Source organism: Thunnus thynnus, chromosome 23 (genome assembly GCF_963924715.1).
Source record: "Thunnus thynnus chromosome 23, fThuThy2.1, whole genome shotgun sequence".
NCBI classification, from domain to species: Eukaryota; Metazoa; Chordata; class Actinopteri; order Scombriformes; family Scombridae; genus Thunnus; species Thunnus thynnus.
In genome coordinates, this window is record NC_089539.1 from 26,244,772 (window position 1) to 26,259,032 (window position 14,261).

At 39.2% G+C, this 14,261-nt stretch overlaps 1 protein-coding gene across 7 annotated transcripts; it reads right to left on the reverse strand.

The window, feature by feature from the left end:
* Positions 1–204: 204 nt before the first annotated feature.
* Positions 205–14,137, reverse strand: LOC137175995 (NACHT, LRR and PYD domains-containing protein 12-like). Of its 7 annotated transcripts, none has more exons than XM_067581983.1 (12): positions 14,052–14,137; positions 13,491–13,643; positions 13,020–13,178; positions 11,197–11,432; positions 9,178–11,059; positions 8,851–9,021; positions 7,879–8,052; positions 5,801–5,974; positions 4,971–5,144; positions 4,037–4,210; positions 1,466–1,642; positions 205–450 (listed from the first exon to the last, which is right to left on the reverse strand). In XM_067581983.1, the coding sequence occupies exons 2-12, from the start codon at positions 13,610–13,612 to the stop codon at positions 444–446; spliced, it is 3,450 nt and encodes a 1,149-aa protein (XP_067438084.1). In that variant the 5' UTR covers positions 13,613–13,643; positions 14,052–14,137; the 3' UTR covers positions 205–443. The 7 variants fall into 7 exon arrangements, with proteins under 7 accessions (XP_067438084.1, XP_067438083.1, XP_067438085.1 ...); XM_067581982.1 differs by having other exon boundaries at positions 9,178–11,062; XM_067581984.1 differs by lacking the exon at positions 8,851–9,021 and having other exon boundaries at positions 9,178–11,062.
* Between the last annotated feature and the right edge of the window lie 124 nt (positions 14,138–14,261).

Below are 14,261 nucleotides of genomic sequence, written 5' to 3' on the forward strand. Positions count from 1 at the left end.
GAAAACTACAACACGTCATCATTATTTCTACTTTGCTGCTCTGACTGTGGTAAAACAGCAACGTCTCACTCTCTCCCAGGAGTAATCCTACTCCTGCTGACAGTCACAGTAAATTCTCTTCTGCTTCATAAATTAGTTTTAGTCCTCGTTAGCTCTCAGTGTGATTCTGAGACGCTTGATAAATATGGGCCCAGGGTCAGAGTGTGACTTATAACACCTGTTTTTTAATCTTTTCTCCATCAAACAGCTCATGTATAACACATCTGTAAAGTGCTGATTCAACAAAATCCAGAGATAACTGTTCAGTTTGTAGTCAGTTAAGAGACTTAAGTGAAGATGACAAAATCCTGATCCAGACTCTGGTCCAGATGGATCATCAGGATGCAGCTGATCCTCTCTCAACACACACTCTTGGATGTTCACTCATACTCTTACAGAGATCATCACCATCTGATGAGACAAGAAGAAACAATAGAGGTCATAAATCAGTGTTTAGTGAGACTCACTTCATCAGCTGTCAGTCAGTGATGCAGCACATCCAGTATAAAGAGCAGCACAGACTTCAGTCCTGTTTAGACCAGAAGTGGAACAGCTGTGCAATGTAGCCAGCTTCCTTTCAGCTCTCATGTTAATGTGTTGAACACACTGAGCTCCAAGCTCACAGACCTGCAGAGACTTTCAGTCTCAAGTTTGTTTACTCTGCAGATTTCACTGAAGTACACAGAGGAAATAAAGTGCTGACAGTCATGAACACACCATTACTGCAGAAACAGAGACATTCACTCATCAGTTTACTGATGGATTTACTGTTAACTGTTAGAAAAGTTTAAAAGCTACAGAGTCTCTGTGGGATTTGAAGATCTTTCCTGCTGTTAAATCATCACATGGCAATCAGTCAGAGCTCTCAGCTAAACACCTGCTGTGATTCCTGGACTTCAGCAGAGGTTCTGCTCTGTACACATGGTTACTAAACATAATGATGGTTCTGTGAAATCAGAGCCAGTGATTTACAGGCTTCAGTCAGACTGATCTTAGAGCTCTGACAGAGATGAACTGATCAATTCTTTAGTGTTGAAATGAACAAACATATTCATATCAGATTTGATGGTAGGACAGTTTGATGATGAGGACCACTGTCTCTATACATCTTGTAAGGCTGTCAGCTGTAATCCAGCTTCATTTCCTGCAGACATGAACACAACAACAACAGTCGTCTTCACATCAGTTCAAACACATGATCACAACAAGCTTCTTGCAGTTCTGATTGGTTGACTGTTCTCTCTCTCTGTCTTTCTGCCCAATCCTGAAGCCTGTCACCATTCTCCTCTCACAACTTCACTGAGGAAAGCAGCCACTGAGAAGGTTGGAGATTCAGCAGGAAATACTGGACCTTTGCTTTGATACTAACTGTGTTTAATATAATACTGCTGAAACCAGCATGGACTGACTCCAACTCTATACTGACCTCAGAGTCTCCAGTCTACAGTCTAGATTCTTCTTAAGATCAGACAGCAGCTTCAATTCTGAATCCTGCAGCTCGTTTCTTCTCAGATCCAGCTCTCTCAGACGGGATGAGGGGTTGGACTTCAGAGCTGAGGCCAGAGAAACACAGCTGATCTCTGACAAACTGCAGGACATCAATCTGAATGAAGAATAAATGATGTCACTTTAGAAGACAAAGTTCCTGCTTGAAATCATTCAATGTTTCATAATCTGTTAAACTGAAGAAGATTTAGAAAATGGAAACTTCAAATACCTGAACCCAACAGGATTCTAGTCAAAAATTTCCAAATACAAACAGTGAAAAAGAGCTTTCATTAATATTAATGACAACATGCTGCTACTTCAATAAAGATGTAGTGACTTCATCTCTTAAACTCTGCAGCTCCACCAGTGACTCCATCTATACAAACTCATGTTGTGCAGCCAAACACAAGTGAAAATGCAAAAAGACTAAAACATGACACATCTATATTTTAAGGCCTACATGTGCAAAACAGTTGAGCAAGAATAATAAAAGACCTGCATCACCTGCAAGGGCTTCATCATTATATACATTTAAAAAAACAAATGCTATTCCATAATGCAACACATGGACTGTCAGTACCTGTTGTTGCAACTTTATCACTTTGAGCACAGGCAGCAGAAATTGAAAGTCATCTCATTAGTTAAGCTGCACTATTTGTGCTTGTGTTGACAAGACTTCAGTCTGATACCTGCATACAGCTGCTGGCTGGTGTTAGCTCCCTGGCATTTAGAGACAGACTGAATACAGTAGAATCTGCACACTGATCAGTCCACTTCCACAGTTTCACATCTCATAGTCAGAGATAATGTCTCACACACACCAAGAGCTCAGATCAGTGTGTGGAGTCTGTTTTCAGTCTGTTCCTCTTGTAGATGTGATCTCTAGATCCCCTATAAGACAGCCAGAGTCAGCTGACCATCCTGAGTCACCACAGTCCCGTAAACTGTGGTGAGTCCAAAGACATTGTAATAACTCAATTTAAACATTTAAATTGACATTTAACACATCATGCTGCTCTAACTGAACCATATACAACAAATAACCACTGCATACACACAACACAGTACACATGTACACATTTACTGAGTAAAGGCGCAAATGCAAAGATCAATCTCTGGATTTCAAGAAATGATTATTGATCATTCAAACAAGAATCGCAATTAATCTGAAAGTAAAGTTTAGAAGATGGAAACTCCAAACACCTGAACCCAACAGGATGCAGGTTAAAAACTGTCAAATATAAAAGACAAAAAACAGAGTTTGAGTGGTTCAGAGTTAATTATCCAGTGTAGATTTTTCTTGTTATATAAAGGTTTTAAATGTGCAGCTCAACATTGCTCTGACACAGTCAATGGACTAAACCACTGAAGAAGAAAACAGACTTCCCCATTAAGATACTCAGTGTGGAATAATATCAGCTTTATGACTGCAGTTTAGTGTCACCACAACTGTCACATCATATTAATCTCAGCACAGAAGTAAAAAATGGTGTCTGACCTCAAAGTCTACAGTCTACAGTGTGAACTCATAATCAGATGTGTTCAGGTTTTAAATGTGTAGTTCAACATTATTATGTTATTATGTCCTAGGACTGGGGAATATATTAATATTGTATTGATATCATGAAATGAGACTAGATATCATCTTAGATTTTCAATATCGTAATATTGTGACATGGCACAAGTGTTGTATTTTTCCGGTTTTAAAGCTGCATTACATCAAAGTGATGTGATTTTCTGAACTTACCTGTTCTACTGTTCTAGCTGTTCCTTTATCTGTCATTATATCCATTTTATCCACATTACTGATGATTACTTATATATTAGACTATTGTCAAAATATCTATATTGAAATATTTGGTCAAAAATATGATATTTGATTTTGTCAACATTGCCCAGCCCTATGTCCTAATCAATGAGCTTTTCACTAAAATGAGTAGAGTGACTTTGTCATTGTGTTATTGTGGATCATCATAATGTCAGCCTTCTACAGACATCATCCAAGTGTCACCACAACATTCAGACACATATTCATTCCAACTTTGATTCATAAAAAATACTTTAAGCACCTGCTTTGATCTCTCTGTGTCCCTCTGTGTATTTGTGTCAGTGGTTTGGAAGCTACATAGGCTGCCCACTGTGTGGCAATCTACTGAAGGCCAGTAAAGGCAGTTGCAGGAGGTGGTGGGTAGATATAGAATATAATAAAAAAATTTTCTCCTTCAGCAAGTAAACATGATCTGTTTAAAACAGATATTAGTTGAGAGGATCTTATGTATACAGACATTAAACATTAATTTACTTTAAAAACTAACAGTGGACATTTTCTACAGTTTCTTTAAAAATCAGTCATCTTTTATAACTACAGACTAAACTTTGTACAGTAAGAAAATGAAAATATGGAAAAACAAAAATTAACTTCATGGATGTAAGTTATGTATGTACATGAATTAGGTGTAGTTGTTAAACATTAAAATCAACAATAGTAACAGACAGTCAGTGAACTGACCCCAAAGACTTCAGTCTACAGTGTGGAGTCTGCAGAAAATCACACAGCAGCGTCACTCCTGGATCTTGAAGCTCGTTGTAACTCAGATCCAGCTCTCTCAGATGGGAGGGGTTGGACTTCAGAGCTGAGGCCAGAGAAGCACAACTGATCTCTGACAAACTGCAGTCCCACAATCTGAATAAAGAGTAAATTATGTAAGTAAAAATCCATTCATAATCTAATCAGATGTGTTCAGGTTTTAAATGTGTAGTTCAACATTACTATGTCCTCATCAATGAGTGTTTCACTAAAACAAGCAGAGTAACTGTGTCACTGTGTTATTGTGGAACATCATCATGTTGTCAGCCTTCTACAGACATCATCCATATATCACCATAACATTCAGACACATATTCATGTCAACACTGATTCATAAAAAAAACTTTAAACACCTGCATTGATCTCTCTCTCTCTCTCTCTCTCTCTCTCTCTCTCTCTCTCTCTCTCTCTCTCTCCCTCTCTCCCTGTGTGTGTGTGTGTGTGTGTGTGTGTGTGTGTGTGTGTGTGTGTGCATGTGTTCTGAAGGATCAATATCAATGATCAGACATTATTCATTAAAACACAACAAAGGATATAATAAAGTAATGTTTCTCCTGCAAGTAAAATTGATCAATTTAAAATGGATATTTGTTCAGAGGATCTTCTGTATACAGATGTGACTCATTACCAAAAATTATAAACATTAATTTACTTTTACAATTAACAGTGGACATTTTTTATAGTGTCTTTAAGAATCAGTCATCTTTTATAAGTACAGACTCAATGTTGTACAATAAAAAGAAACTAAATATTGACGAAAGAAAATCAATTTCATGGATTTAAGTTATGTACATAGGATAAGTTCAGTAGGTAAACATTAAAATCAACAATAATAACAGACAGTCAGTGAACTGACCTCAAAGTCTTCAGTCTACAGTGTGGAGTCTGCAGAAAATCACACAGCAGCGTCACTCCTGGGTCCTGCAGCTTGTTTTCACTCAGCTGTAGCTTTCTCAGATAGGAGGGGTTGGACTTCAGAGCTGAGACCAGAGAAGCACAGCTGATCTCTGACAAAGTACAGCCACACAATCTGAATAAAGAATAAATTATGTAGATAAATATCCATTTATAATCAAATCAGATGTGTTCAGGATTTAAATGTGTTCCTCAACATTACCATGTCCTCATCAATTAACTTTTCCCTAAATTAAGTACATTGTCATTGTGTTACTGTGGATCATAATGTCAGCCTTCTACAGACATCATCCAAATGTCACCACAACATTCACACATCTATACATGTCAACACTGATTCATAAAAAATAGTTTAAACACCTGCATTGATCTCTCTGTGTTCCTCCGTGTGGGTTTGTGTGTTCTGAAGGATCATTATCAATGATCAGACATTATTCATTAAAATACATAAAGACAATAATAGAGAAATATTTCTCCTTCAGCTAGTAAACTTGATCAATTTAAACATATTATTTGAGAGGATCTTCTGTATACAGATGTGACTCTTTATCAAAAATTAATTTACCTTAATAACTAACAGTGGACATTTTCTACAGTGTCTTTAACAATCAGTCATCTTTTATAGCTACAGATTAAACTTTGTACAGTATAATAATGAAATATGGGAAAAAGGAAATTAACTTCATGGATGTAAGTTATGTATGTATATAAATTAGGTTCAGTTGTTAAACATCAACATCAACAATAGTGACAGACAATCAGTGAACGGACCCCAGAGTCTCCAGTCTACAGTGTGGACTCTCCAGAAAATCACACAGCAGCTTCACTCCTGGATCCTGCAGCTTGTTGTAGCCCAACTCCAGCACTTTCAGATGGGAGGGGTCGGACTTCAGGGTTGAGAACACAGAAACACAGCTGATCTCGGACAACCTGCAGTCCATCAATCTAAATAAAGAATAGATGATGTAGATAGAAGTCCATTTACAATCCAATCAGATATGTTCAGGTTTTAAATGTGTAGTTCAATATTACTATGTCCTAATCAATGAGCTTTTCCCTAAAATGAGCAGAGTGACTTTGTCATTATGGTATTGTGGATCATCATGATGTCAGCCTTATACAGACATCATCCATGCCTCTGCACACCTACAAGTTGATTATCCTGCTTATACCACAGTCATTTGCCAACAATATAAAATAAAAGTAATATAATATTATAATACATTTATATAGTATGGCACCTTTCACAGAAATAAAATAAAACAAAGTGCTTCACAGGAATAAACATTAAAAATTAAGACCATAGAAGCAAACAAACAATAAGAACATATGCCACAAGTTAAAGTTAACAAAACACAGGCAAAAGAGGACCCCAAGATTAAACAAACAAATGAACAACCACTTCACATCACACACAACTCAAGGTGATGCAAGCAGCATTTTGGACCATTTGTAGGCAGTTCAGAGATGACTGAGAGAGGTGAAAATGGAATTACAACAGTCCAGCCGGGATGATATAAAGATGTGAATAATCATTTCGAGCTCCAGTTGTGATACGACAGACTTGAATTTTGCGATAAATCTCAGATGGAAAAAACATGTACTGGTCAATGATTTAATATGCTGATCAGAATGCATAGCCCAAGATTTCTTATGTTAGATCAAACAGCTGAGGAAAGGGACCCATTACTCTCACCAACCTTGGGAGTTATACTGTCAGAAGCATTGATAAGAACCTCTGTCTTGTCAGTGTTAAGGTGTAAGAAGTTGTTTGACATCCAGTCCTTAATGGCAGTCAGACAGTTGTGCAGCACAGACATTTTGTCGGGGTTATCAGGCTTAAAAGAGACATAGAGCTGAATATGGTCAGTGTAAAAGTGATAGGAAATATCACTAAATTTGCTGATAACGTGACCTAATGGAAGCATATATAAAGCAAACAGAGTAGGATTCAAAACAGAACCTTGGGGCACACCAAAGAAAAGAGCAGCAGTTTCTGACATGTAAGGACCAAGAAGAGACACAGAAAAACTCCTATCTGAGAGGTAGGAGGAGAACCAGTCCAAGGCACTCCCTGAGAAACCCACACACTGCCTAAGCCTTTCAATCATTATTCTGTGATCCACAGTGTCAAAAGCTGCACTAAGATCCAGCAGCACTAAAATGGAGCATTCACCTACATCAGAAGACATCATTAAGTTTTACAAAAGCATTTGCAAATTTTTGGTGAAAATTTTGCACTCAAAATCGAAAGGTAATGTAGCAAGAGCTTACTGTTGTCATGACAACTTGCTGGACTGTACTTGCTGCCAGCCTTAACTGAGGCATAAAATTCATGTAAGGTGTCATTAAGCATAACCGCAAAGTATGTTTCCACATCAGTGTTCCTTTGTTTTTGGTAGATAAAGTCTCTCAGTATATTACTGCCCATTATGTTGCCTTTTTTGTATTACTGCCAGCCAATCAGAAAAGCGTATTCACTCAGACTGTGGTATAATATTCATTAAAATACATTAAAGAATATAATAAAGAAATATTTCTCCTTCAGCAAGTAAAATTGATCAATTTAAAACAGATATTAGTTGAAAGGATCTTCTGTATACAGATGTGACTCCTTACCAAAAATGATAAACATTAATGTACTTGAACAACTAACAGTGGATATTTTCTACAGTTTCTTTAACAATCAGTCATCTTTTATAACTACAGACTAAACTTATTACAGTAAAAACAATGAAAATATGGAAAAAAGAATATTAAGTTCATGGCTTTAAATTATTTATGTACCTAAATTAGGTTAAATAGTTAAACATTGTTAAACATTGAGAACAGTAAGTCAGTGAACTGACCTCAGACTCTCCAGTTTACAGTGTGGACTCTCCAGAAAATCACACAGCAGTTTCACTCCTGGATCCTGCAGCTTGTTGATACTCAGATCCAGCTTTCTCAGATGGGAGGGATTGGACTTCAGAGCTGAGGCCAGAGAAGCACAGCTGACCTCGGACAACCTACAGTTATTCAGTCTGAATAAAGAATAAATGATGCAGATCCATTTATAGTCCAATCAGATGCATTCAGGTTTTAAATGTGTAGTTCAACATTACTATGTCCTAATCAATTAGCTTTCCCTAAAATGAGTAGAATGACTTTGTCATTGTCTTATTGTGGATCATCATAATGTCAGCCTTCTACAGACATCTTCCAAATGTCACCACAACATTCAGACACATATTCATGTCAGCAGTGATTCATAAAATGCTGCTGAACTCAGTCAAGTCTGTAATTAGAGGCTCAATATGAAATCAGACATGTTGGACTAAAAACCTGTTCATTATACATGACCTCCTTCCTGTATTTGGTAGTGTAGTAGGCATGTGTAATTAAAACATGTTATTGGTGGCTGTAATCATTCCCCCTGTCCATACTGACTGTGATGTGGTCTCTTCCTAACACAGCTACACTATAGGAAATGAGTTCATAAGTTCATCTGAAGCTGATATGAGCTCTGACATTCAGGTAGACACCCACTTGATTGTCTAACTCAAATTTACAGACTATTTAATACAAAATTATCTCTGAGTTATGATCCCTCCACTGCAGCTCAACAAGGAGACACTGAAGAAACACAAAGATACTGGATTTGTGTAGCTCAGACCATTGAAGCCTCAGATTAGTTTGAACTCTGGAAGTCATTATTACACAGAACAAGACTGTGAATTTTGAATTCCTGAAAATTCATGAGCCAAACATTTGAAACTTCAGTGAAGGATTTGAATTGAATATATAGAAAAAAACTACCAAAGAACAGTCAGTGACCTGACCTCAGAGTCTCCAGTTTACAGTTTGGACTCTCCAGTCCAGCAGACAGCTTCACTCCTGAATTCTGCAGCTTGTTTTCACTCAGATCAAGCTCCCTCAGATGGGAGGGGTCGGACTTCAGAGCTGAGGCCACAACTTCACAGTGAGTCTCTGAGAGTCCACAGCCAGAAAGTCTGTCATGACACATATATTACAATATAGCTATAATTTCAGCTATAAACAAGTAGAGCACTACTTTAACAATAATAATATATTTTATATTATTTATATTTGAAGAACTAAACAACTAATCTACACTGATTTATAATGCTAATCACAATTGGACATACTGAGCCTTTTTGAAGTTCCTCACAGCTGGTATCAGTCTTCGTCGTCCCTCCACGGATGTTTTGTACTTCTTCAGGTCCAACTCATCCAGAACCTCCTCTGACATTTGCAGCATGTAGGCCAGAGCTGAGCAGTGGATCTCAGAGAGTTTCATCTCCGATCTGTTCTCTGACTTCAGGAACTCTTGGATCTCCTGATGTACTGAGTGGTTGTTCATTTCCATAAGACAGTGGAAGATGTTGATGCTTCTGTCAGGAGAGATATCGCCATCATCATCATCATCCTTGTCCTCAGTGTTCATCTTCTTCAGATTGTTGATGGCTTTCTGGATGATTTTTTTACTGTTTTTTGTCCAACCCAGCAGGCCTCCTAAGAGACTCTGGTTGGACTCCAGAGAGAGGCCATGAAGGAAGCGAACAAACAGGTCCAGGTGGCCATTTTTACTTTTGAGAGATTTCTTCATGGCTCCCATCAAGAAGACATCCAGAGATGGGTCATGGCTATCATTGCTACTGAAAGAAGCAGAAATCTTCTTGCGGAAAGACTTGGGTTTCGATTCCCTGTGTTTGTAGTCTTTTCCCAGGAAATCCCCCAGTACCTCTGTGTCCCTGTTGGTGTAACAGTGGTACATGTAGACTGCAGCCAGAAACTCCTGAACGCTCAGGTGAACAAAACAGTAGACCGTTTTCTGGAAGATTACACTCTCTCTTTTGAAGATCTCTGTACACAATCCTGACAACACTGAGGCCTCTGTGACATCAAGACCACACTGCTCCAGGTCTTCTTTGTAGAACATGATGTTTCCTTTCTCCAGATGTTCAAATGCCAGCCTCCCCAGCTTCAGAAGAACTTCCCTGTCAGCCTTCGTCAGCTCCTGTGGACTCATCTCATGTCCCTCATCATACTTGTGCTTCTTCCTCTTTGTTTGAACCAGCAGGAAGTGTGAGTACAGGTCAGTCAGGGTCTTGGGCAGCTCTCCTCTCTGGTCTGTTGTAAACATGTGCTCCAGAACTGTTGCAGTGATCAAACAGAAGACGGGGATGTGACACATGATGTGGAGAATCCGGGATGTCTTGATGTGTGAGGTGATTCTGCTGGACAGTTCTTCATCTCTGAATCTCCTCCTGAAGTACTCCTCCTTCTGGGCATCAGTGAAGCCTCGTACTTCCGTTACCCTATCAACGCATGTAGGAGAGATCTGATTGGCTGCTGCAGGTCGGGAAGTTATCCAGATGAGAGCCGAGGGAAGCAGCTTCCCCTCAATGAGGTTTGTCAACAGCACGTTGACTGATGACTTCTGTGTGACATCAGACACGACCTTCCTGTTGTTGAAATCCAGTGAAAGTCTGCTTTCATCCAGGCCGTCAAAGATGAACAAAACTTTACAGTCAGCGAGCTTCTCTGCTGTGACCTTCTGTAATGTTGAATGGAAAACATGGATCAGCTTGAGGAGACTGTACTGCTCATCTTTGATCAAGTTCAGCTCCCTGAACGAAAGCAGAATCACCAGACTGACATCTTGGTTTTCCGAACCCTCTGCCCAGTCCAGAGTGAACTTCTGCACTGAGAAGGTTTTTCCAACGCCAGCGACGCCGTTGGTCAGAACAACTCTGATGTGTTTCTGTTGGTCAGGTAAGACTTTAAAGATGTCGTGACACTTTATTGGTGTGTCATGGAGGGTCTCCATCTTGGACGCACTTTCAAGCTGCCACACCTCATGTTGGGTATTAACGTCTTCACTCTGTCCCTCTGTGATGTAGAGCTCAGTGTAGATCCTATTGAGGAGGGTTTCACTTCCTGCTTCATCAGTTCCTTCAGTCACACATTCACATCTCCTCCTCAGGCAGATCTTATGTTCATCTAAAACCTCCTGCAGACCACTTTCTGCTGAAAGAGAAGAAAAAAAGGTCTAATTTAAAAGAAATATGTCTCACTGTGTTAATTTTCATTAGGATAGAGGAGGTAGATTCCTGTCCTGTTTTCAAAGATGATGATATCAGCAGACAGATCTTCAGTCTTACTTTGTACAGTGCTGGTCTGACTGTCTGTCTGTAGTCCAGGTCTTGTTCTGGATATTTCTGCACACTGGGGACAGGAGGAGTCTCTTGATGAAACAGACTGGTCCCAGTATGAGGTGATGCACTGTCTGCAGACCCAGTGTCCACAGCTGGTAGAGACTGGATCCTTTAGGATGTCCTGACACAAAGAACAGCAGGACAGCTGCTCCTCCACAGAAATACCCTTCGTCTTCCTCTTTCTGTGGACATGAACATATTCTTTATGACACATGACATTGGTGTTGGCCAGTAGCGGACTGTGGGGTCTTGCACTGGGCCTTCAGTGGTCCCACACACACACACACACAAGCCTCTTTTATACAGTGAACCACACAAAGCCAGCATAAAGCCATCTCCTTTTGTGGTTTTACATAGCATGCCAGCGTTCCCGATTCAGAGGTGTGGTGGAGATCAGACTAATCAGAGCTGTAAACTCTACCATGAGCGAGTACAAAGATGTTATTAGGACAAGCGGAGTACTTTTTTCTTCGTTTGATAACGTTAAAAGTTAAGTCAGACTTTTCTGTTGGTTCTCTGACTCATTTTTAAAAAAGTGAGAGAAAGAGAGATAGAGAGAGAGAGAGAGCAGCTGTGGTCAAGTGAGCTGGAGGGTGAATTAAGAGAGGGAGCGCTAGTAACATTACTGAGGAAGCTGATGAATCAGATCAATACATTTTCTGATAGTTTCTCAGTGGTTACATTCTAAAGCACAAAAACACCCACATCCCCACACACCTCCACTCAACTCTGCAGCTGTATGCCGCACCATCTGATGTGGTCTGAATATGGGCCACACAACAGCGTCAGCTCCCTGTCCTGCCATGCTGGCTGTCACACAGAACACTGAGGCGGATTACAAGCGCAGTATTTCCACTTTGAATGGGCTGCGTAAAAGAGACTGAAGTGCACTCATCGCCAACAACTAAAATCGAAACAATATGCAAACTACTCATTAAAAATAAGTCCATTACAAAATTGCCTTCCTACACCTGTTAACTCATGTACTCAAACGACCTTCTGAACAAGCTGAAACTGTGCTAACCTTATTTTTCCCACACGTGCATTAGCAAAACTGCCAACCTGGTCTTCCAATGGTAGATGTTCACTCATGTTGCTCAACAATCAGCAAACAATAAAGGAAAGATTTCCTGAAAGATAGAAATTAGGCCATATATCTCACATCAGCAAAGCCAAGCATTGCCAACAACAATCTTAATCAACTCTATAGATAATTAATACAGCAGGACTCACCAGTCACTTGAAAATATCCATCCTTCATTCCTTTCTACAATGCCTGCCTGCATGAGCCGTGTGTGCTCCACAGCACAAAGACATACCTGCGCTAATTGGCTGATATGATGAGTATGTGCTACACAAATAAATTTTCCTTGCCTTGAAAACACAAAGTGTGACATGTGGGCTGTGACAATGCCAAATGACGAAAAATTATTTTTATATAACAGTTTATTTACTGACAGTTAAACTAAAGGTACTGCTGCCTGATACTGGGCTGTCAGATTAACTTGTGCATGTCTAGAAAGTAAACAAAACAATCTGTCCACTGCAAATTAACCTACATTAAATATTGGTTGAAGCAATCAAGCAGTCTTTCCACAAAATTAAAGCTATAAACAAAGAAATAATGCAGTCAATGCTCAAACAACAAAAAGATCAGTGAGTGAACTAAAACAGAATTATAAAAGAATATTATTGTAATGTAGGTTACCAAATGTCATTAAAAAACTGAATCATTTTCAGGTCAGTTTACATTAGAAACAGTCTCTTACTTTGTGTCTGAGGGTCCAGGTTCATTACTGAACTTTAGAGGTTCTTCTTTGGACCAATCGCTCTTCATAGACAGACAGCTGGATATTAGAGACTTTGCTCCATCCTCCTCTTCCTCCAAATCATTCATCTTCTGGAATTTGAGAGGCAAGCCAGTAACACTGTGAATGAAACACATCGTGAACATTTATCTCCTGTAAACTCACAATTTGTTTGCAGAGTCTGATGCCTGCATGTAGTTTGACTGTATCATTTACAGACATTTTTATGAGCTGTAGAGCTTTGCTAAACACATCAACTGCCACTTTATATTTAGATGGCTCAACTTGCTGCAGAAGATCTCCAGACACTCACTAATAACTGATAGGGATGGTTGTAGTAGAGTGTGGGTTGTCAGTCAGTGGTGTTTTTTTAAATGACCTTTCAACACTGACTCATCTTCAGGTCAGTTAACAGTAGAAACAGTCTCTTACTTTGTGTCTGAGGGTCCAGGTTCATCACTGAAGTGTGGAACACCACCTTTAGACCGGTCACTCTTTATAGACAGACAGCTCAGAGACTCTGCTCCGTCCTCATCTTCCTCCAAATCCTTCATCTTCTGGAGTCTGAGAGGTAAAACAGTAACACTGGAGACACACACACATACACAGTATAATAAACCCAGTCCTTCCTCTCAACTTAGTAGCTTCTTATTAGTTTACATGACTTTAACTACAACCATGTGTGTTTTCCAGCCATCACAAAGATAAACTTTGACTCTGCTTTAAATCCAACAAACAGACTTCAGATAAACTTCTGTGTAGTTCTTAAATGTGACTTCTCTCTATTTTAACTGCAGCAGTGTGTCACGTTACATCACTGTGAGGACGCAGAAACCAGGAAAAGAAAAAAGGAAACATTTGAAGACGTCAACACTGTGATCTCATATTTTTCTGACACAGTTTAATCAACTAAACGATTCATCAGAAAAATAATCAGCAGATTGATCAATAATGACAGTAATCATTATTTGCAGCCCTGATATTAACACTCACCCTGCCTCAGACTGTTTTCCTCCTTCTGCTCTGTTGACTTTAAAATGGAGTCTGACTGAATACTTTCACTTACGTTTACTCCTCCCCTCTTCTTTGCTGGAAGTCACGTGAGTCACATGAGTGTGCGTGTGTGTGTGTGTATCACAATTTTTAGTCGCTCTGATCTTCACTTATAATTTAAAGTGCAAGTGGTGAATTTAATTTAAGAGC

What these genes read in the sequence shown, in the direction of transcription:
- LOC137175995 (XM_067581982.1), bottom strand. Translation starts at nt 13,612, where the DNA reads ATGAAGGATTTGGAGGAAGATGAGGACGGAGCAGAGTCTCTGAGCTGT. An exon ending in TCAGACCAGCACTGTACAAA is followed by an intron (nt 11,063 to 11,196) that starts GTAAGACTGAAG and finishes CTTCTCTTTCAG; the next exon opens with CAGAAAGTGGTCTGCAGGAG. An exon ending in TGTAGACTGAAGACTTTGAG is followed by an intron (nt 4,211 to 4,970) that starts GTCAGTTCACTG and finishes CTCTTTATTCAG; the next exon opens with ATTGTGGGACTGCAGTTTGT.